The 23,804-nt window shown below is 39.1% G+C and overlaps 1 protein-coding gene across 1 annotated transcript in view; it reads right to left on the bottom strand.

Annotated features, from left to right (window-relative positions):
- Positions 1-21,412, bottom strand: part of LOC139711879 (uncharacterized) — a 51,534-nt gene extending 30,122 nt beyond the window's left edge. Inside the window, exon 1 of the mRNA XM_071623728.1 lies at positions 19,624-21,412. Coding sequence (XP_071479829.1) covers positions 19,624-21,389 — 1,766 coding nt within the window. The 5' untranslated portion in view covers positions 21,390-21,412. The remainder of the gene's footprint in view (positions 1-19,623) is intronic.
- Between the last annotated feature and the right edge of the window lie 2,392 nt (positions 21,413-23,804).

Raw genomic sequence — 23,804 nt, 5'->3', positions numbered from 1 at the left:
ACTGGCAGCAGCTAGCTCAGTGGCACTGTACTGCAGTCCAACCCCGGCTGCAGGCCCACGGTAAATTAAACATAGCTAGCCACTTTCCTTACCTCTCTACGCTTTTTTCCCTCGGTTCTCTTCGAAGTCGATGCTCGAGGTGTTTCTGTTTTATAACTCATGTGAGCAAATGGTCAGGATTGCATCTGGTTTCAGGAGTTTTCTCGGTTTATAACCGAGGGCCACAGCCTGCCGTTCCACGTAAAAACATCGCTTCACAAATTGTCCACGCACAGGTACTAGGTAGGTCACAACACGATTTCGAGATTTTGTAGGCCCTAAGTTTCTTATGTTCGGCATCGTTGTACCGATATTTCCCAGCCATACAGCTCACCTTTCACGATACTTTTGTTGGTCTGGGACGGAAAAAAGGATTTTCCTGGGAAATTTTCTGCACGATTCGAGCAAAACTACTGATGTAGATGGGTGAGAATTTTGAACGATGTACAATTGCCAATTTTCGTACCTTCTGACATTCTTTCCCTTAGAACACGCCAGGATGATCTAAGAAACCAGATTTTTTCATGTCATCTCAAAGATTGGTAAATTTCCTTTCAGGAAATATATGGTTTGGTTGCCTTTTGCCTGATATTTTTCATTTCACAAGGACTTAAAGCGTAAAAATACGGTAAAAACGCTATTTTCACAATAATTTTTGTTTTTCAAACTAATGATGTGCATTTTTAATGGTACGTGGCATCTAATATCTGACCATGTTCTGGATCTTACATATCATGGGTATGTACCACAAAATTATAAGAACTTTATGAGCACGTACAAAATTACAGAGAACAATTAAAATATCAAAGTCCTAAACAGACGAACGTCCGTGATGCTTTTATTTCTATCGCTGCTGCAAATTCTACTTTGTTGTCCCAACTGTAACGTATACGAAAATTTGGTGTTCCACCTAATGAACATATCCTGCAAAAATTGTACGTCTGCTGGCTGTACATGGGACGTAATATTCTTTTATGCAAAATTATACTCAGTTTTCGTCACGGACGTGCTTCCGCTATTTTCTAATAAAGATCGTAGCCCATGAAACGTTATCGGCGATATTGTTCTGAGTCGTAATCAACTAAGATCTAGCAACACGATAATATGTTTGTTTTGAGTTTCTGTCCATCCTTTGTCAAATAGGAACCGAAATTGTGTTTTTAGACGAACCTCCAAGAAAAAAAGAACGTCCGTGATGATTAAAACGTTTTCGAGTGGGACACCATCTTGCTTTGATGGCGAAGGTGCATTTTACCTTTAGCTCTCTTGCCGAGGAGCTGCATGCCATTTTTGGAGCGGACTGAGGTTCGTCCGCAGTTTTTGGACCATGCAATTCACCAAAAACCAAGCAAATAATTGATATTTTCTCTGATAATTCACCTCCTGATCCCCCTCTGAGCAATACATATGTTGTAAGGATGTCAAATTTCTTATAATTTGCATTGACAATACCTTTTCAAATTTTTGAAAGAGTTAGGAAGGTTAGGTACTCTCTGCCGATTAGTTATCCGTCCTGGAACATGACCCTAGTAGTAGAACGAACGTCCGTGATAATTCCAGAGAACGTCCGTGACGTATGCAATCCCTCCAATAGGGATAACTTGTCCCGAAAGTGTCCTGTATTCTTTAAAACTTTTGGCTCGAATAGCGACAAATAAAGTTTTACAAAGTAAATAATGAGTTTAGAGCAGTAGTTTCAGAATTTTTAAGGCGTTATGTGATCATGATGAACAAACAATTGAAAATTTACTCACAATTTTACGCTTGTTTTCCCTCTAATTATACAAAAACAGCTAAACACTTAAAACAAAGTTATGGGAAAATGGAATTTTGCGTAATCTGTAATTTCTGTGCGTTTAAATTTCTTTCTAATGAGGTTCTGGAGACAATTTGTACTGTTGCAGGTTCTGAAAGTTTCGCTCACGGACGTTCTGTCCGAGAAAGGAAATTTCTGACAATTACAAATATATCACTGCACATAAGATTAATGTTAGTTGAAAATATTACCAAATCACCGAGCCGCTCATACCTGAAAATGAATAGCGTTCAGCACTCAATTTACCTGTAATAACGAACGGAAAACGTTTTTTTCACGGATGTTCGTTGGTTAAATAAGTCAATGGATTACATAGGAGGAGAAAGAGGATCAGTGCCACTTTTTAGTGACAGGTGCTCTAAGTGTTTATCTTTTGAGTATGGTAGCTGCCGTCTCAAACAGAACACATCCAGTTTTGGTCTCCATAACGGACGTTCGCTGTAATTGTCATGATATTACATGCCTTAATTCATTCTGAATTTTTCTCTTCATGACGATTTTTCTCTCATTCCCTCAATAGCCTGAACATGCTGCGACCAAACAGAAAACAAAAACAAAACAAAACAAACCAAAACATATCCGAAAAGTGCTACGCAATCACATTCAGGATAATGACGGAAGAAGTCTGTAATGAGCATGTGTTGAATAAGAAACGGAAAAGTTTCAAAAGGACGTGGAAGCAGTTGAATGAAAATGACTGAGAAACAGAGAAGGGATCGAGCTCCAACAAACAGAGAAAAGAATTGCCAGTGCACTCCCGTTATACCAAATTCCTCTGGAGAAGTTTTTGTTTGTTTGTTTATGTTTTTTATTCATTGAAATGCCGTCACAAGCGAGCAAAAATCATGCAGTATACATTATTATTGTCTGATGAAAACACACAAATCATCCGCTTATCATCACATGGTGTTGTTTTATACTCATCAATGAAAAGCAATATTCATTTGTAATTTTTTCCAAGATTTCTTTTTTCATTTTACATTTAAGAGACAGAGAGATCGTCAGTTTGTTTGTGCTTTTGTGCTTACTTTGAAAACACATGTTAAAAAAGTAATGATTAAGAATAGGTTTAAGGTTGCAAAAGGTTCCAAAGATTCGTTACTCCGATGTCCAAGGGTTTGTTATTCCAAAATATAAAAAAAAAATGTAGTTAATTCAGGAGGTTTGTTGTTAGAAATGTTCTTCGAAAAATAGATATTAAGGATCATTATTTTTAGGTCCGTTCTTCTAAAAGTGGAATGGGTCTGATATTCGTTTAGGTGAAAACGGTTATTATGAGGTTTTGAAATTGGAGGATTTTAGTTGTTAACTTGTTTCTCCACATTTGGATAAGCGAACATAAGTTTTCATGTTCCAATTAAGAAGCCTTTCGGTTAACCTTCGGAGATTCCTATCATTTACCGAATAAAAAAGCGTCATAATTATACGAACTCTATCAATTTTCGTGTTGACAAACTGTATGAATAACGAGCCTCCGAAATGACGCGCTACAAAAGATTTGTTATAACAAACCATATTGTATAATATCGAAGTCACAAACATCCATCCAAGATATATGGACTTATTGTGTCTTGTTATGACGAATCTTCGCAGTATCGAACCTATTATCATTTCTGACTAATATAATAACACAAATTTTTCTCGGTAACAGTGTGTAACACAAGAAGCAAACACAGAGGGATTTCTTCCTAAGGGCAATTCCACGGTAACTCGCGTTACAAATAATGGGTACATTTTTGGGATAATGTGCCAATATCTTTGTAATTGGTAGGATCTACAAGTTACTTTTTTCATCATGGGTTAAGTAGACATACACCAACTAAATGAATCCAAAAAGAAAAATAAAGGACAAACATGTTGGGATTCTTGAATCATTTAATTTCGGTAACTCGCGTTACACAAAAAGGACATAGTCAATTCTATGAAGACCTCTTTTTGGAAAGTCTCCTCATACTAGACAATCTTAATAAAAGTTTTCCTACCTTGAATTGACAGTGGGTTAGGACTCATAAATTAACAATATCAAAGTTGAGTAACAATGACCTGGAAAAATGTAGGGAGCCTTTATTTCGGTAACTCGCGTTACGGTAACTCGCGTTACATTATGTCCAGTAACACAGGGTGACACAAATTGATGACATACAATTGTTCTGATGGCACTGAATCTTGTGTTGAATAATCTGAGAGATGCTTATTTGTGTAGATAGTAAAACGAATAAATGTTAAACAAATATTTTACTAATAAACCCAATAGAACAGTGTGTTTAAGACTAATAAGAGCTTCACTCCTCATAGAGACCTTGAATATGTTTGAATATATACTAGATGATATAGGTGTATTATTACATTGTAAGTTTCAGAGTGTAAAGATGAAAAATGTTGAAAGTCTTTTTAAAACAAAACATAAAAGTATCAAACCCTATATACAAGTTTACGAAACAGCTTACAATCTTTCAAAAATTCAAATCCTATCTTTGTGAGGAGTGAAAACTAGTACATTTCTTTGCAACTGATTGACAAAAAGACCAGTTCGTAATTCCACTTTGTGCATGAACAAAAAAAGATCATTTGTACGAACAGGCATTTTGGTTTGTAAATTCACTGACATAAGCATCTGTGATGCGATGATTATTCATGCGATCCTTATCTAAATGATGCTTGCCAGCACATCCACCTGACAGCAAGAATGGTATTTTGCAATATAAACGGAAATAAGCTGTCACTGCATTCAATACAAAACAATGAAATGGATGCCTGCTAAATTATAAACTGATGGGAGTATTCTGATCCCCTGATCTAAATGCAAGTTCATTCTTTTTTTGAACAGAAGTTCCATAAATTGTTATGTCATGCAAGCTTATGCATTATGCTGCTTTGAAAACAAGTGAAGTGCCGACCAACTGAGAAAAAAGAAAGGTCATTTGTACCAATGTGTACATGAGCTACAGTGTATACGAACTGGCTTATTACCCTACATCGACGTAAATAAGCACTGAATTGATCAGTGTTTTAGCAGTAGCCATGATAAAAAAGTCATGGGCGTACATACTCAAGCAGTATTCAAACTTACGACCTCCTGATCACCGGACAGGTGTCATCTCCACTAGACCACCATGCTTTCGCCCGACAGCAAGTGCTGGTTCTAATCCTTATAACATGCAGTGGGTACTGCATAGTTATTCAAATTCATGAAATTATTCCGTTGAGATGTTTTCATTGCAACTGATTGACAAATTGCCCTACATCGACGTTAATAAGCTCACTGAATTGATCAGTGTTTTATTAGTAGCCATGATAAAAAATCATGGGCATACATACTTTTAAGAGCAGGATTCGAACCTACAACCTTCTGATCTCCGGACAGGTGTCATCTTCAGTAGACCACCGAACAAGGATTAGAACCAACACTTGCTGTGCTTTATAGCATTCTGTAATAAAAATTCTGTAATACTGATGCAGGAAATTCAAAAGATAAATCTAATGGTCTCATTCACTGCTGGATACATGTACAGTATGCAGTGAAAGCCAGGCTAGACTCTTCAATGTGGCATGTGATCAGTGGCCTTGATGCTAATCACAGTTTATTATGTTGCCCTCCTTTGTTTCAGTCCAGTATAGTGTGTATAGCACTGCATTTGATTGTTTTCACCACAATCTACAAAATTTGTAGCTTAATTAAGTGCTAATTGCTTATGTTGGGGGAAACTTGTGTTTATAGTTGGTAACTCGCGTTACATGCCGGTAACTCGCGTTACATGGTAACTCGCGTTACACTTTTCATTGACATTTTTTAATGTGATAACAGTGTTTATTGAAGTCAACATCCTGTGTACAGTATCAGGGTGTGATGAATTTAGAAAATTATGATTCTCAACAAATTACCTCCACTGCTTCCTTCAGAATGAAAAATATTTCTTGTTTCGGTAACTCGCGTTACATGGCTCAAGGGCTGAACTTTCATGTGGTGATTAGAATTTTTTGAAGGTGGCATAAAAATTTCCTCATGGGAGACTGAAGTAGAACCAATTTGCTTCTTTAAAATAAATTAATTGAAGTGCTAGCAGAATTTTTCTATTAAAAAAAATTATATCAAGTTAAGCATGCATTTTAGCAATTTGGATGACTGAAAAATTGTCTTCAACATTTGTAGCTGTTTCTCGGGAAATATTTGACCGATTGATATAATTCTTTGAGTTTCTTTAACTTCAGTATATGGGTAATACATAATGAGTAATTCTTTTGCAATATGATAAAGTTGAAATTTTAGTGCCATGTCCACATTCCCATGGAATTGCCCCTAACGTATTCGTTTGCCCTCCCCAGCTAAACTTCGTATTTCTATAACGGAGCACATTTCTGTTGTTTTTCTATATTAATTCTTTGTCATAATTTTAGCTGTGACCATGTTCGTTATATAAAACGCAAACTTTGCATTGTAGACTTTATTGAAGTTTAGGACCTGAATATTTACTTCATGATGGCAAAATTTTGATAAATATATTCGTTCTCAAGGATGGACTACGTCACTGAGATTACACGTACGTTTGTACGTTCATTTACGAGAGATGGAAAATTGTTTTCTTTCATTCCTCAGTATGAGAAGATAAACAAGCTTATATAATTGAGAATGGGTAATATCTATTCAGGATTTTGCAGAGGAGTTTGTTCTCGACATGAAATTGCTGTTTGTTGTGAGTAGAATGCGTTTCCAACTCAAGAGAACTGCATTGTTCAATATCTTGTTTGTTCCGAACGTCCGTGAGCTACATGCGAACCTCCGTGATGAAAACTATGCTATGTTTGTTGGGTTATAGAGACTGCCCAGATGAGATACATCTTAAAAAGGTATATTATTATTTGGGAGTGAGGATTAAAGTATAGGATAGTGAAATAAGAGGTGAAAATATTGAGTTTCTGTAAAATGCGCGTAAAGTGGAGAAAGTGTTTAGCGGAAGAGCAATATTTTTACAGAAATGACGAATTTAGTTAAATCATCAGTTGTCTACCATTACGTACAGGTTAAGAGTACAAGCTTAATATTCTGCAATCACGTACACATGTCCCTTAAGATATTTCGTTAGGATATTGAACTGAATCAGATCTTTGGAAACTATGTTAAATGGTATTCAAAGGTATGTGCAGTACTATTCCTTACGGACGTTCGCTGCTCTGGACATGGTAAACTTCAGCGGTGAATAAAAACTTGTTCCTCTGGGAAAATCCTAGTATAATTGGGTTCATATTAAAGCTTGAGTTATACTCTTTCAGGTAAGATGAATGATTTGGAGAATTTCGTACTTTTTGAATTTTGCCTTGTTTTGGCTCAATTGTACATCGTTCAAAATTCTGACCCAGATATAGCCTGACCAGACGACGCTGAATGCGGTCGCCCCTGTAGTGTACTAGCACTAGCAGGCCTGTGTAGAATCCTTTCTACCTACAAATATGTACACTCTGTACGTACTATAGAACATGCATGAGCGGCGACAGGTAGGGCTGCAGCTACGCTTATGAGACTGGAAAAGTGCGAAGGGCAAACCGCGTACGGGGTGCGTACGCGTATCTACCGTAGATCTATCATCTAGTTGTACCGTCCACACGTGCGAATATAATACACAAACACACACACACACACACAACGTAGAAACAATGTCAAATACGAGTCGCAGTAGCCACCGACGTCTTCATGCATCCGGGTAAACTAGGGAGCGTACGGATAATGAGCAGAACACGGCTGGGAAGAGTTGTGCATCGACGACGTATGACTCTCCGCCAAGACTTGCTCATTAGTATATTCACCATGCAGAGTCACACTTTTTCAACCAAAATGTACGAGCTTATTTGGTGATTTTAAAGTTTGTTTTTGGTGAAAGTAGTTCATTGGAGGTACCAACAACAACATATTTTTTTAAATTTCGTGAGGACTGTGTCCCTTTAATGTTGGGGGGGGGGGGGCCTAGGGGCCCCCCAAGAGGGACATGGCGCCCATTTGAAGGAATTGAGATTCTATCCCCCTAGGGATGCTACCTGCTAAGTTTCGTCAAAATTCATCATGAGGTTTTCAAGAAGATGAACATGTACAACTCAGGCTCCATTACAACTTCTCCCCATCCCCTCTCCTGGGTCCCAAGGGGGGGGGGGGGGGGGCACCCCTGATTCCGCCAACCCCATGAACAAACTTGAAACTACAGTCATCAATGTACTAACTCATAGTATTATCTAAGCCCTATCACTTCTGGTTCTAGAAAAGATTTTTAAAGATTCCTTAATTTAAGGGGGTTTGGGCCCCCTGGGGGCCCCCAGGTGGGCCACGGTGTCCATTTGAACAAATTGAGATCCTATCCCCCTAGGGATGCTACCTACCAAGTTTGGTGAAAATCAGACATGGCGATCTCAAAGTGAAGTATGCATAATTTAGGCCCCATTAGCATTAGGACCCCTCCCCACCCCCTCCCCTGGGTCCCAAGGGGGGCACCCCTGATTCCCCCATGAACAAACTTGAAACTACAGTCATCAATGTACTTACTCATAGTATCAACTAAGCCCTATCACTTCTGGTTCTAGAGAAGAAGATTTTTAAAGATTCCTTAATTTTAGGGTGTTTGGGCCCCCTTGGGGCCCCCAGGTGGGCCATGGTGCCCATTTGAACAAATTGAGATCCTATCCCCCTAGGGATGCTACCTGCCAAGTTTAGTGAAAATCGGTCATGGGGTTCTCAAGAAGAAGATGAAAATGTAAAAAGTTTAGGCACGACGGACGACGGACAACGCACGACGGACGGCGGATGACGCACAACGGACGCCGGACGAAGAGCGATCGCAATAGCTCACTTGAGCCTTTGGCTCAGGTGAGCTAAAAATATAACAGTCTCAAAGCAACAGTTTGTCACTACAACACAAAGCCCTGTGTTCAAATTGTTTGTCACTACAGCCTGTATAACAGAGAGCCATATGACTAAATTAGATAACATGCAACTATCGGTAGAAACTCAAGACTAACATTATTTTGCACTGATTCACAGTGAGTATTAGTCAAGTTTCTTTTTTTTTTACCTGTTACTGAAGATTTCTACACCCTTAGAGTACTTCTCCTCACAATGTACTTGGATGATCCCTGTGTGACTGTACATTGCTTTAATACATCACAGGCAAATCCTGACAGACGGTTGGTATTATGACTGAGGGACTTCACACTACGTACGATCAGTACCAAGTTCCACGTCACCAAACTCTGACAATGCACAGGATATGTGACAAGAGTAAACTATATATATATACACGTCCCTCAGCAAGATCTCACAACCTGGTGACAAATCAGAATGCATACACTGTACAGCCTGTCATCCTCCACAGATCTAAAAAAAAAAATAAAAATCAGTGAAACACACGCTCACTCAGACACACACATTACATGTATACACAAAGTCAGTGATAGGGAACCCAATCATGCAAGACTGCTTGTGCAGAGAGTAACCTACAATTGTAATTGTAACATCCTATATGGGAACATGTGGGTACAGGCTGTCAACAAAAGACTTTCCCCACTGATTTAAACACAATTCATACAGTCCAAATACTGCTGACCTAAATGTACATGATCTGACATGTGTGATCCCATTGACCTTGTTTGTGGTTTAACAGATTGAATCATAATGATGTTCAAATACCATCCCTGAGGGGAGTTTATGCCTCTGTGGCTGAAAACTACCATGTTCATACTTCAGTAAGATACAGGTACAATGTACATTTCTCGAGCGTAGCTGAGCTATAAATTACGCTGCAATCGAAGACTCCTGTCTGCTAGATTTCTTTTCAGATCTTGATACCTATACTGTAGAAGCTGTTATTTTTCTCGTAAAGATATTTTCACAAATGAGGTCAGACATTTTCGCAAGATGTTGTTTTTTCTAATTTTGACACCAAGGCTATCATAAGTGCACTAATGCCTAAGCAGTCAGACCGCAGCACGTACACGTACAGTGTATGCTAATGAGCCAATCCGGCAAGATTTATTCAGCACTCTCGTTGACGATCTTTGCATTTGAAAGGTGTCTCGTACGTGCGAGATTTTGCGAGAGTTTGACAGGGCTATGGTTTTCCCAGTGTAGCGACTTGTACATATACATTCATCATGGCTACAAGTCACAGTAAATTGTTCTCCAGACTTTGATCTTTATTTTGATACCAAATTTGCGTATAATAATTAATATCGGTTCTTATCATGACGATATAATCAGTTGAATTTGTGTAAATTTTACCTGCTTTTCAAGGAAGATTTTGTCGTTTAAAGTTCGTTTTTGGTTCCTGACCGGATTAAGAAACTGTAGTTTCTGATTTTGGCTTTTTCGTAGAGAGGAAACTTAGATGCTCATCATATTTTTGAGTCAAGGAGACGCAAGCATGATTTATACTAGTTTTTCCGTTGTGAAATGTCTGTAAAATTCACTCTTAAGCCGGAAGTATGCTCCACACAAAGTGTACAGTGGCGCGAAAGAGTTCTCTCATTGGACAGTGCTTGCATTCAGCGCTTGAACTTGGCTTCAACTACACGCGTGCCTGTATGCAAGCATGCGCTATGCACGCACGTGGCATGAAACCGTAGCAGCGGTCACATATTTATAAGCCAAATTTCAAGTAAATTGTTGAAAAAAAAAGGAATGAGCCAAATCCACAATATTTTGTATAAATATATTTCATTTAAAATAATGTTGTTACCATTGTAACAATTGTTTAACAAAGTACTATTCCGGTTGTATTGTACATGTGCCAAATTTCAAGCCACATGCTCAAAAACTGAGAGAGTTAACTCAATCCACAATATCTCTGTATGCTTTATTGTGGAAAAAATGCTGTTACCATGGAAACATTGTTCAGCATTGCTGAAAGATGTGTTTTGTACATTATCTGATATACAACTGTAAAGTAACTGACAGTAAATGAGACAAACTAATATTCAAGAAAATGTTACATTTTCTTCAACAAAAAAAAGAAAAAAAGAAAAAAGAACATGCCAAGTGGTAACAACTGAAAAAGGAAATGTCTATACACATAAGCAGAAAGAGGAAATGACATGGGTAGACAATATGGCCTCACATAACACCTGACGTGTATTACACAACAGAAGCGTAACCACAGGTCTGCGAGAATAGGAGCAGACGTCGGCTGGTCGGATGTAGTTTCCCCGCAATCATTAGGTGAGCAAGATTTGGCTTCATTCCCCTTCTTCCTATAAAATAGGCGAAGGGGAAAATGGAGTTCCTTTGAACTTTCATCATCGTGTGGCAGCCTCCAACACTGACGTTTCTTCTTGCCACACTATGATTCACATGAACAGCTACGATCACTGCACCTCACATGAGTGAGATCATCTGGACAGCCTGCCTCCACCTACATCTGCCACTCACAACACCATTCATGAATTACCCTACAACCTAACCCTACAAAGGCTGGGGGGGGGGGGGGGAGGAATCTGCCCCATCCCCCCCCCCCCCCACACACACACACATGATAAACAATGTATACTACATGTGAGTAAAATATGAAATGTTTCAATTTGAGGCATTTTGAGGTCAAAATTTTCATTTATAAATAGCAAACTTTCAGAGGGATATTCTAAATTTCTCTTCTTATGGAGGATCTACACCACTGTATTTGTATCTTTAGTCATTTTCACATTTTGCGGGTGAATTTCATGGCAAAAGGGTGTCCCACCTCTTTACCTGTGTGTTTTGTTTTACTGTGTGCGTTTTGTGAGATTTATGTACAGTCAAACCTGTCTATTGCGGCCACCCAAGGGAAACAACAAAAGTGGCTGCTATAGACAGGTGGCTACTATAGACAGGTTGGTGGCCATTTTGACTTTCAACACTTGCATAAATATAATAGTGAAAAATATTGCATGTTATTCTTAAAAAAACAACCAGCAAATGAGTTTGCAAATGCAGCTTTTGTGGGGATATTTTTTGTACAATTCACTTTATTTTTTTTTTTTTTTGCTTGCTTCTTTTTTTTTTTAGGCCTGAGGAACTGCTCTTTTTCGTACCAGTTTGCATAAATGGGGTTCACGAGTGCTGAATTCAATGGAGATCGATAATTTGTGAAGCTTACATAAATAACAATCAGTACCCAGCCAAGTATCATTTATATTGTCCTCATTCGAAGCAACTTAAACACTAATTAGTTGGCATTTTAGCAAAATTCTAAGATGTTATTAGGAGTTGTCTTTGTCTTTGTAGTACAATTGTATCTATTCAGGGCGGCATTACTGAAGCCTACAGGTGTACATCTAATCTAGTCAAGTTAGTGGTAAGACGGCTTTTCGTGGCAAAGAGCTGCATTAATCTTGTCAATGGTGTCTGTGTGATTGTGACTGACCTAGGACTCTATAGAATTCAAGCAATGAACGTAAAAGACACTGTATTTATGGTTGATTTTACGATTCAGCTAAATTTTGTGGCCGCTATATGCAGGTAGATATTCACCACGGGATACAAAATGAGTGCCCGCTGGCTGCGTTAGGCAGGTGGTCACTATATAAAGGGTCCACAACACAGTAATTTCGTCTGGGGGATTTTTCAGTGGCCATTATAAGCAGGTGGCCGCTATAGAGAAGTAGCCGCTAAGACAGGTTTGACTGTAGATTTACAATGGTGTTGTTTGATCATATCCTTTGGTCATTGAACTGTAGGGCTCCTATCCTTTATAAGCCATTTTTCTTTACACTCTAGACAATTTCATTTTCTTAATTTCAAACTGGTTTTCAGTTGATTTTCTTCCTTCTCTTCAGGTCTTGCCACAAATATTAATCTGTTTTTACTCTTAGCGTGCCATCATATGATGATGTGTAAATCCAAAGTGTGCACAATATTCTGAGACAGCTCAGTCATGTTTTTCCAAAAACATTGTGTGTAACAGTGTTTGTTATTCTTAATCTGTGTAACTTATAAGTTTTTTTGTTAGCCTCAGCATTTAATGGGCAAAGTTGATAAGAAAATGCAAAGCTTGCTTTGATGTGAATGTAAATATATATCAATTCAATGATTGTTTTCCTTTCAAATGACTAGTAGCTACGTTATTGAAGAGGCATGTCCTTTGTGCACAAAACAGTAATGTGCAGTTTAAATGTTTCCAGGTTAGCATGCCTGTACAGTGACAGGGCAATCGTTAACATTAAACTGTATATTACTTGAATATGAGACCATTCTGAAGCAAATAATTTTCACACAACAACAGATATATAATGTACTCGTAAAAGAATCCCACAAGGATTGGAGCAATCATCATCCCCCAGCATTCCCACTGATTCCCACTGATCAGTTACTAGCTTTCCCCTTTAAGACATATTAACTTGCAAGAATTGTTAGTGTTACAGTTCTCTATACATTATTCTTTGGGATTATCAACCCAAAATAATGACAATTGCTTAACTACTGCACAATAACTTTTAATACTGTTACAATTCACAAATCAGATACAAGAATTAGGTTAAGAGGTGGATCACTTACATCTGAACATAGCAGGGCTGCCATTTGAACTAGAGTGAGAGTTTGTAGTGAAGTGTGAGGGAATAAGCAATCAATCGAAGAGACAGTGGTGGGGAGGGGGGTTGGAGATGGTGTGGAAGGGGGGTGTCTCCCTTCCCCCCCCCCTCTTTCTACTGGAGGGAAGTTCATCAATTTTGCATTTTAATTGGTGCATACGAAGCGACAGTGGTGGGGAAGGGGGTTGGGGATGGTGTGGAAGGGGGGTGTCTTTCTCTCCCCCCCCCCCCTCCCCTTTCTACTGGAGGGAAGTTCATCAATTTTGCATTTTAATTGGTGCATACTTCAGTAAATATTTCAACACATGCTATAGGGAAAGTGTGTCTGTGGGAAAATCTTGAAAGTTTGGGCTTGAGCATATTGCACATTGGATAATTAGGAATTTGGGTACATTTACTTCTATTTTTTTAATATACTGTTTTGGGGGTTAAGTGTGAGAATTCTTTTATCAGAGCTAGTTAAAATTTGGTGAGTTGCGTGAGTCTCATGCTAATTACGCAAAAGTTGGCAGACCTGCAATAGAGTGGAAAGTCCACACTGGTAACAGTAGGTGCATGTAATTTGTAGACATGTACACACTAATGTATGCAGGCATGAGACAGAGAAAAGTTGAAAAAAGAGGAGAAGAGTTTGCGAGGGAGCGTAGCGACCGAGCGGGGGGAGGGTGTGGGAGGGGGGTGTCCCCCCTCCCACGGTGAGGACTTTTTGAAATTCAAGGTACGAAAAAACTCATTTTAATGCATTTTACAACTGAAATTTACTATTGTTATGAGGTACATTTTACAGAGAAACATTGTGATAATTGAACTCATAAATGACACTTGCAAAATCTAAAGGAAGGAATAGTATGCTTAACTGTTGAATACCTAGGACCTACTCAAATGTGAGGCCATAATAAATCACAGTAATGTACACCCAGGTGACGTCTTGCTGGATTCAGTTCATACGGGTACAAAAAAAAAAAAATCACAGCTTAGCATTGCCATTGTTGGCTGTCTTTACCTCAGTCCATTAACAGTTTACAGTGCGCAGACCAGGCAAAGTATTGCTGATCTTGTACTTGGTCCATGTAGTCTAGTAGAGAATCATGTACCATGGTATGTAAGAGAGCTGAAAATAAATCATACATGCAGCTCAGCACTGTTGACCGTCTCTACGTCCATGCAACAGCTAACTTAGACTGCCTATAATACCTTACAGGAGGTACAAAAATTTGTAGACCCGGTTAAGTCCATAAACATTTTCTCATTGAAGAAAGAAATATTCTCACCGGTCCACAAAATCACGATGACAAATGTAACGTTAGGTCACGCCAACGTAATCAGCGGGATACAAAAGCAGCGCATGCGCATCGCGTTGACCGAAAGATCGGTCTGTATATACTGTCCGTCGGGGAATGTTCCGCGGAGACTGCGTCTGGCTTCACGGATCCCTACGGAGGTCTACGCATCGCGTGGACAGAAAGATCCGTCTGTCCGGAGGACTCTTTTATATTTTGCCATAACGCTGTCCTCCGTATACGGAGATCCGTGAAGCCAGACGCAGTCTCCGCGGAACATTCCCCGCCCGACGGACAGATACAGACCGATCTTTCGGTCAATGCATCGCGCTGAATGCTGCGGCAGCATGCATGCCGAAGCTCCTTGATAGTAATGATACACGTAATACGCAGTTACAGCCTCACGTGTGCCCGTGCATCATATCACACCACACTGCAAGCTACACTAGTATAGTAGCTACAAGTTGATCGACACGCACGTTTCACATCCATTTCACGCATGAAACATGCAACATCGCACAGCTGCCCGCTGACAAAATGCACTCATCACCATTCACACACGGCGAGATATGGTGGCTGCAAAAAAAAAAAAAAAAAAAAAGAAAAAGAGGAAAATCACGGAAATTTTCCCGACTGTGTATTTTCTAACCAGAATTTCAAAATCCGCGGAAATCCGCGGATCCGCGGAGAAATCTCATGCCTGTGTATGTTATTTCCGAAGTAGTTTACAATTTATGAAATTAAGTGTTCCACTCATTATTAAAACTTCTTACATTTAATTCCCTGCGAAAGGGAATAGAAGGAGAATATTTTATTACACTGCATGAACTAGTGCCTACTACTTTATATTTTCTTGCATTCGGTTTATAGTGGTTACTTGGATTCTGAAAAGTAAAATATGTGCCATATATGACCGTATGACAGTGGGAAAAGGGTGAAAGAGTGCCGATATTGTTTCATTTTAGGGACAAAATATCTGTAGAGATTAAATACATCAAAAGCATTTAGTTTCCAGCTAATTCTCATGGTCAGTTATGTGGTAGTGATTATGAGCTAATATGTAACGTGAGTAACAATGATTTTGCTATTGCTGTCAAATATTTCCAATGTACCACAACATAAGCTGTATTTATAAAATAACAGTTGTTTGAAATACTACCCAGTATGAGTACCCTTTTAGAATAAAGGCATGTTGGCTTTTTATGTCGTCCAAAAAAAAATGTAACATGAGTAACGAAAGTATTTTGCCTCTATTTCCTGTATGGATGTGGTTAGTAAAATTCTATTAATATTGCATGGTAGACTACGGACTTGTGCATCTGTTGTAGAGCAGAGAGTATGTCAAACCTTTCAGTACAAAAAAAAAATATATAACAATTACAATATGCAGAGACGCCTAAAAAGTGTAACGTCAGTAACATGGAATTGCCCATAAGAATAACAAAATACAAAAGAATATTGGCATAATCGTGATATAGTCCCCACCTCTCCGTTGGGGACTATTAGAATCCCACCTAGTACCTACCTAGTTGAGAGTGTAGCACGTATTGCGTAGTGTGTACAGCTGTACCAGTCTTGCGGATTTTGACGCAACTGACGTCATGATTGGTCAATAGCCGTGAGACAACACACGCTAAAGTGATACACACACTCTTCATACAGTACTGCGTATCTCCGTGTATCTCCCTCTATTATATGGTCGTGATATAGTCCCCACTCTATGGGAAACTGCGTGCGAATTACACGTGGTGGGGACAATTTCACGACCATAGAGTAGCCACTCCCCCTCTGTTATGCTCGTGATATAGTCCCCACACAACGACGAACTGTGCGTGTTTTGAATGGAGGTGGGGACTATTCCAACAGTATATATACTCGTGATATGGTCCCCCCTCCACGGCGAACCGGCTGCGTTATGTATGTCAGTGGGGACAATTTCCACAATGCCTTTAAATGCGGATCGCTACTCAAATCTCTCTCCTTCCTTTTGCCGCCAAAACATGCCAATACCGACATTAGCAACAATAATGTTTTAGTTCATGCATAAATCTCGCGTGGATTAGTGACGACAACGTACAATTCCAAAATCTCTAGAAAGATTTTGAGAGAACGGGATCGGAAACCTGTGCCCGTTTCTAGACACTTTACGTTTTAAACTTGATTTGAAAGATCAAACGCAAATTCCCCAAATTGCAAGTACCATTGCGATTTATATTCATTGTGCGTTGCGGCGAAGATATGCGTGTGAATTCGTATGAATCTGTCGAGATAATTTTTCAGTGCCGACTGAGTTGAAATAATATGTGTGATTTTCCTTCCTTAAGTCGCCATATTTGTTTTGCTTATAAATTTCTATTGCCATACTCGGAAAATGAATTGTTCTCGCGCTCCGATTCGCAACATTTAACCGCGCTGTACGGTGCAGGCCCGTCTGAAATTTAAAAAAAAAGTCAAGTTTGTTAATCTGAAAACGACAATTTTCGGATTACTAGTTCGTAAAAAAACAAACATCTTTCCATTGTCGGACTAATAACTTTGGACTGAGATTTAAACCTTCGGCATAGCGAACTGTAACAATAACTTGCTACCTTTTCTTCATTGACATTTCATGAAACAGCATGCGTTTCGGTAGTTTGAAATGTGTAAATGTTGCGATCTCTTTCCCGTGCTAGTGCAGATTAACTTCGGTCACGGCGAAAGTTCCTGTAGCCATTACGAAAAAAAAAAATAATGCAAGTCTTTTCAACAATGTATAACGCACTTCCGTATAGACTTTTATTAGTTTTGTACAAAGACTGCAAGTCCGAGATTCTGCAACACTTTTGCGTTTTAAATACAGCGTTGCGTGTGGTTTGATGGACTTGCATAATATGGACAGTTGCGTTTGAACGCAACTGAGTTTAACTGAGTTTCCTACAATTTTATAGTTTCGTATATGATTTCAAACGCAAGCCTGGCGTTGCGTGTGATTTGATGGACTTGCATTTGATTTTCAGAATGGATCTTGATTTTTAATTTTGCGTACGAAATAAAAAAAAAACAATTGATACAAGTTTTTTTCAACAATAACGCAGTTGCTTCCGTTGATGTTTGGAGATGCGTTTAAACGCAGTTTCTTATAGTTTCGTACAAAATCGCAAGTCTTCTCTGGCGGCTGTGCTCTTCCGTTGAAATACTAGTACAGCGTTTCGTGTGATTTGATGGACTTGCATTTATTTTGATTTAAAAAAACAAACAATGCAAGTCTTTTCAACAATAACGCACTTCCGTATATATATGTTTAGAGATGGTTTTAAACGCAGTTTCTTACGTAGTAGTAATTAGTAAATAAAAAAAAATGCAAGTCTTTTCAACAATAACGGACTTCCGTATGTTCAGGGATGGTTTTAAACGCAGTTTCTATAGTTTCGTATGAAAACGTACATCTCTGCAACGCTCTTGCGTTTGAATACAGCGATTTTTTTTTTCATTTTTTATTTCTAGAGTTGTCTTTAAAGGCAAATGAGTTGTGATTTCATACACCTGCATTTGATTTGGGATTTGTATTTAATTACATAGTTGCATTTTAATTAATTTTCTAGTGAAATCATGAAAACGCAAAAAAAAAAAAAAATTCGCATGACAAATATATAATCATGTGAAATAATACGTGAAGTATGCAAGTGGGGGAAACCGTTATCAATAAGCAAATCGTTTGCTTTGGACAAAGGCCTCTCAACATTATGCCTTAATTGTTACATTTTTTTTTCTTTTTAACTAGAGGTACGGTACTTTTGTTCTGCTGAAAATATATCATAGGCTACTTGTTTTCATCACATAGTTCAGTGTAGTAAATGGATTCTGGCGGTAATTGAGTCAGGGTTTTTTTTTCTCCCTCTCTCTCTCTCTCTCTCTTCTTTCTCTCTCTCTCTCTCTCTCTCTCATTCTTCCACTCAAAGAGGAATCCGGTACAATGATCTAAACGTGTAAAGAAGAAAAAAAATGAAGTCACAATATTATGTAAACAAAAATCGGTAGAACATAGAAAAGGAAAATGACAAGCAAAATGATTGACGAGAGGCAATTCGAACTTCCAGAAAGTCACACTAAAACAACAACAACAACAAAGCAATCATTTGTCCGATAAATCCAAGCAAGATAAACCTTGTGAAATTCGTGATTATGACCTCGTTTACAGTGCGAGGCTCGGCCGCGGCCGAGCCCGCATTCATTTCAATGTAAACGCGCAAAAGGCCAAATGATTGAAAGTCACACAAAAACAACAACAACAACAACGACAACAACAACAACAACAAAGCAATCATTTGTCCGATAAATCCAAGCAAGATAAACCTTGTGGAAATTGTCCCCACTGCCATATATAACGCAACGGGTTCCCTGTGGAGGGGGGACTATATCACGAGTATAATACTGTTGGAATAATCCCCATCTCCATTCGAAACACGCACAGTTTATCGTTGTGTGGGGACTATATCACGAGCATAACAGAGGGAGGAGCTACTTTATGGTCGTGAAATCGTCCCCATCACCGTGTAATTCGCACACAGTTTCCCATAGAGTGGGGACTATATCACGACCATAATAGACGGAGATACACGGAGATCAGAGAGTGTGAAGACCAATGGTGAAGACGGAACTCCCGTGCGCGTTGAGGTGACCAATCAAGACGAGAGCGGAGTAAAACCGGAGCAGACAAGCGCAGCACAGGGAGATTTTACATGTACAGTTGTGTGCAAGGGGGATTCTATTAGTCCCCACTGGTGACGTTATACCCGAGGTGGGGACTATATCACGATAATGCCAGAATATTTTGCTTCAATGTATTATGGAATAAGCCATATGATATCACAGAAAAAAAAAAAATACTACGCTAGATGTCCTAAAAAAAAAGTTTGAAAAACCAACAATAGACCAGACTATTAAATAAAGTAATACTAAAAATATACTTACCTCTTGTCAAAACTTGCAACCAAATATTCAATGCTATTATTCCTGAGACGTTTTCCTTTTCCCATATTTTGGTAGGGCGAGAATCCCTGCTCCCCAGGCATGGTTGAATTATGTAGGTGACTCTCATCTGTCAGCTCTCCAAAGGTGCTGTCTCCTTCACACATCAGGTCATCAGAGGCTAGGGAGTCTAAATCACTGGAGTCAAATGATTCTGACCGCAACTTGTTACGCATGGCTGTAAGTTGAATGCGCTGTGCAATGGGATGCTGAGTAGAAAATGGAATGCGTTGAGCTTTTGCAGGCTTAGGGCTTGTGACTGATGTGACACGAGTTAGCACCACCTCGTTTTTCTTCTGATCGCATTCAGCTGCCGCTGCTGCTACATTGGCATTCTGTGTCTTATACCGGGAGGTTGAGTCGGAGGCAAGTAGCTGGGGGGTTACAGAGTGACTGGCATTATAAACATGGGCTTCTGTTGCTAAAGTGGTTGCCTCACAATTTGACTCAAGCTCGAGATTGTTGTTTGTGGGTACTTTGCTTGGCACAGCAGCTGAGGATGGGGAAATTAATGCTTCCGCTTGCACTGCCTGCGTGCTCCAACGGCCTTCCTGTTGCTCAGTCACAAGTCCGTGAGTGTTCCCCTCCACGGAGTGCCGCATTTTGCATGTTGTAGACTGATGCCTCACATGTCCAATGTTCTTGTTGAGCTCTGGTGATGCAGCAACTGCTGCCTTGAGGTCAAAGTTCAAATTAACAATGCTGCACATTACATGATCTGCTGGATGTTCTAACCTCTCCTGTTTAGTGTTGGTGTTGTCCTGGGATTCCCCTCCTGAGCTATCATATGTGTATGCTCCCTCTAGCTTTGAGTTATCATGAGAATGTTTTGGGCTAACTCCAGGACTGAGGGATTCTACAGGGGCTACAACTGGGTACTGTTGAAGTCCTGGGGTGCTCACAGAACGTACTGTAACTTTTGTAGCAATGTCCTCTCGAGATGGAGACAGTGAACTCACAGAGCCAACACTGATGCAACTCGAAGCAATGTCCACATCTGATGGTGTGCTCCCTTGTCGCTTGATGCCACGGCGATCATCATCGAATATACTTTTATACGGCTTGGGTGAGCCAACAAGCTTGGTAACACTACCGGGGCTGGACAGACTGAGGGAACTTCCAGAGCTGAGAGTACTAGTGGTAGATGAACATCTTGTTACATCTTGACAAAATTCAGCTGGGTTGGCTGGTACATTTGAGCAGAGAGATTTCAGAGGCTTCTGATTTATGTTGGCATTGATTTCTGACTGGGGCTCTTCATTGCCACAAATTTTAGCCTTATTCTGGTTCTCCATCTGCCATATATTTCCTTCATAGCCAGGGTTAGTATAGCTGGTGGCAGCACGAGTAATATCCAGAGAAGTGTTGATATTTGGAAAAGGTAAAACAGAGTTTCCACATGAATTGCCATTTTGTTCTTCTTCTTCTTCTTCTTTATGGGATGTTAGATGGGAAGGAAAGGGCTTTACATCCTGACAGGAGGACTTGTCCCTGTACTTAGGGTCTTCTTGAGGGGTCTGTGTCTCTTTGGTGATGGAAACAGATATCTTGGTATTGGACGTGTTTTCATTTTTTTGCTTTTTCAGTTTGGTGGATGATTTGGATGGAGTACTCTCTGGGGAGGTGTTCTTCTTACGACGGAATGATGGGAGTTTAGGGATGAAGGAGCGCTTGCTCTTCTTGCGGTTTTTCTCCTCCAGAGTTGACATCTTTTTCTCATCAAACTCATCCTACTCCCTGTAGGAAAAGAAATGAAAGAAAAAGTAGTAAACACATGTATAAATCAACACATAAACAATGAACTTGTCATTGCTATTAAAAAAAAAAATAGACAATCGCCTAAATCGACATAATCGGAACTGAGCAAAATATGTCAACTTACACAAAAATCATCTTACGCGTAACATCAACATTTTGTCGACTTATAAATGCAAATTAATTTTCCCTCTACAGAGTAAGAATCATGATGCAGGTCGCTATCGTAATCCCACTCCTTTTGCCATTGAAACATGCCAAGTGTGTCTTAGCAACGATCATAGATAGTAATTTATGCATAAATCATGTGCAAATTAGTGATGGCAATGCACCAATTGGGAATCTGTAGAGAGATTTTGAGAGAGCGGGATTGGAAATCTGGGCTTGCTCCCAGATCAAATGCAAACTCCACAATTTGAAAGGTGTAAATGTTGCGATATCTTTTCCCTGCTACTCAGTTCGGTCACGACAAAAGTTGCGTTTGATATTTGCCAACAAAATCACATGCAAGTCTCTTCTTTCAGCAACACACTTTGCATTGATTTGTAGAGTTGTATTTAAATGCAGTTTCTATTTTCATACGAAAAAAAAAAGTCCTTTCTACAACGCTCTAGAGTTTAAATACAATGTTGTGTACAATTTGATGGACTTGCATAAATTTGATTTCTAGAGTTGCATTTGAGTATCAGTATTGTACAATTTTCTAGTTTCACAGGAATATCAAATGCAAGTCTTTTCAGCATCACACTTGCATTTAAATGCAGAGTTGCCTGTGATTTTGATACACTTGCACTATAAAGGCATAATTCATCATTTGCGGATGAAACAAAAACCCAGCATTACTGCTTCAAATAGTTATAAAATGTGAGTTAGGGATACAATATGTAGAAACAACCAATGTAAAAATTTTAATCAGAGTAAAGTACTGTTAAATTAATGTGAACAATATTTACTTGTATAATGAAGATGTTTCCAGACTAAACCATCTAAGGCTATGGTTTATTGAGAAAAACAATGATATTTTGTTATACAGCGTGTCCCAGAAAAAACGAAACCGGGTTTCCATGCAACTTTTTACTATCGAAATCATACATTTTCTTTATGAGATATATACATCAATGGAAAGATAAACTGTTCTTCTTTCATTTGATGTACAACTTAATGTTCATTGTTCATGCATGACTGAGTTAGAACAATCAAAAGTGGTGCTACCAAATTTTCATTTGCACGCGCAAATAAGTTAATTTTTCAGACTTTTAACGTTACGTTTTCGAAAAACAAAGTTCACAACCCAAATATTCATATTTTCTTCTTTCATATGAGACCTTACGCGTCAAATATGAATAACGCATGCTTGAGAAAAATTTGTATGAAAGCATGCTTCATTTCTACCAATTCTACGGATAGTTGAAGAAAAAAAGCATTCAGCTCTCCCGACATAGCATTAGACAATGGGCTCATCTGCACCATTGAATTCACACAAAACAACCGCAGTACTATAGTGAATGTTGTTCGGGGGGGGGGGGGGGGGGGGGGGGGGGGTATTTACAATGAATGCTATATGAGACGGACAGCCCTTTGTTGTCATTTATTTAGAATAAGCTATGAGACACAACCAATAATTGACGACTATTATGGTGAGTATTCTCAGGCTGCATGCAGTCCAATGGCTACGGGAAATCAACATTACAACAATGATACACATTTTGATGATTTTATACCTCAAATTAATTTCACTGTTTTTATTCCTCTCTACATTTCCCTCACGCGTGGTTAGTCCTTTACTGACATTACTGACATGGTTTTGAAGTTTTTGAAGGGGGAGGCGAAGCAGAAAGAGAGGGTACACCACTTTATTTATCACTGAACTTGCGCTTCTACCATTTCAAAGGTGCAAGTGTAGGGCAGAAAGTTGTCTCTTTTTTTTTTTTTTTTGGGGGGGGGGGGGGGGGCTCGGAAGGTGTTTTTTTCGGTCCGTTACTCCCACCCCACCTGCCCAAACATTCCGCTGATGAGCACCCTTTGCTCGGTAGTTAGCTGCATGGTCAGACAAGCTCATGATCACGTGCTAATTTGCGACCCTATTCACAACCGAACCGTCTGTAACATTCCCTTTTTACCCCCTCCCTTCATGTTTGTGTAAATTCATTGAAGCATGAAGGCCATTGTTATCTGCCATGTCGGGCAGGCGTCAGGAAAGCAAACTGCTCCTTTTTTACTATCTATCTATAGATATGGGTAAAATGTAAGGATATTTTCAAATTAAGTTTTCTTGAGCAGGCGTTGATCATTTTTTTAGGCATGGGATATCATATGAAAGGAAAAAGAATGGATATTAAAGCTATGATTTTATTTTTTGCAAAAGGGTT

The sequence above is a fragment of the Diadema antillarum genome, unplaced genomic scaffold (genome assembly GCF_040938485.1).
Source record: "Diadema antillarum isolate AM-2024a unplaced genomic scaffold, OU_Dant_1.0 seq00001724_RagTag, whole genome shotgun sequence".
NCBI classification, from domain to species: domain Eukaryota; kingdom Metazoa; phylum Echinodermata; class Echinoidea; order Diadematoida; family Diadematidae; genus Diadema; species Diadema antillarum.
The sequence above is the reverse complement of the archived record's forward strand: the minus strand, read 5'-3'. Positions and strand labels throughout refer to the sequence as shown.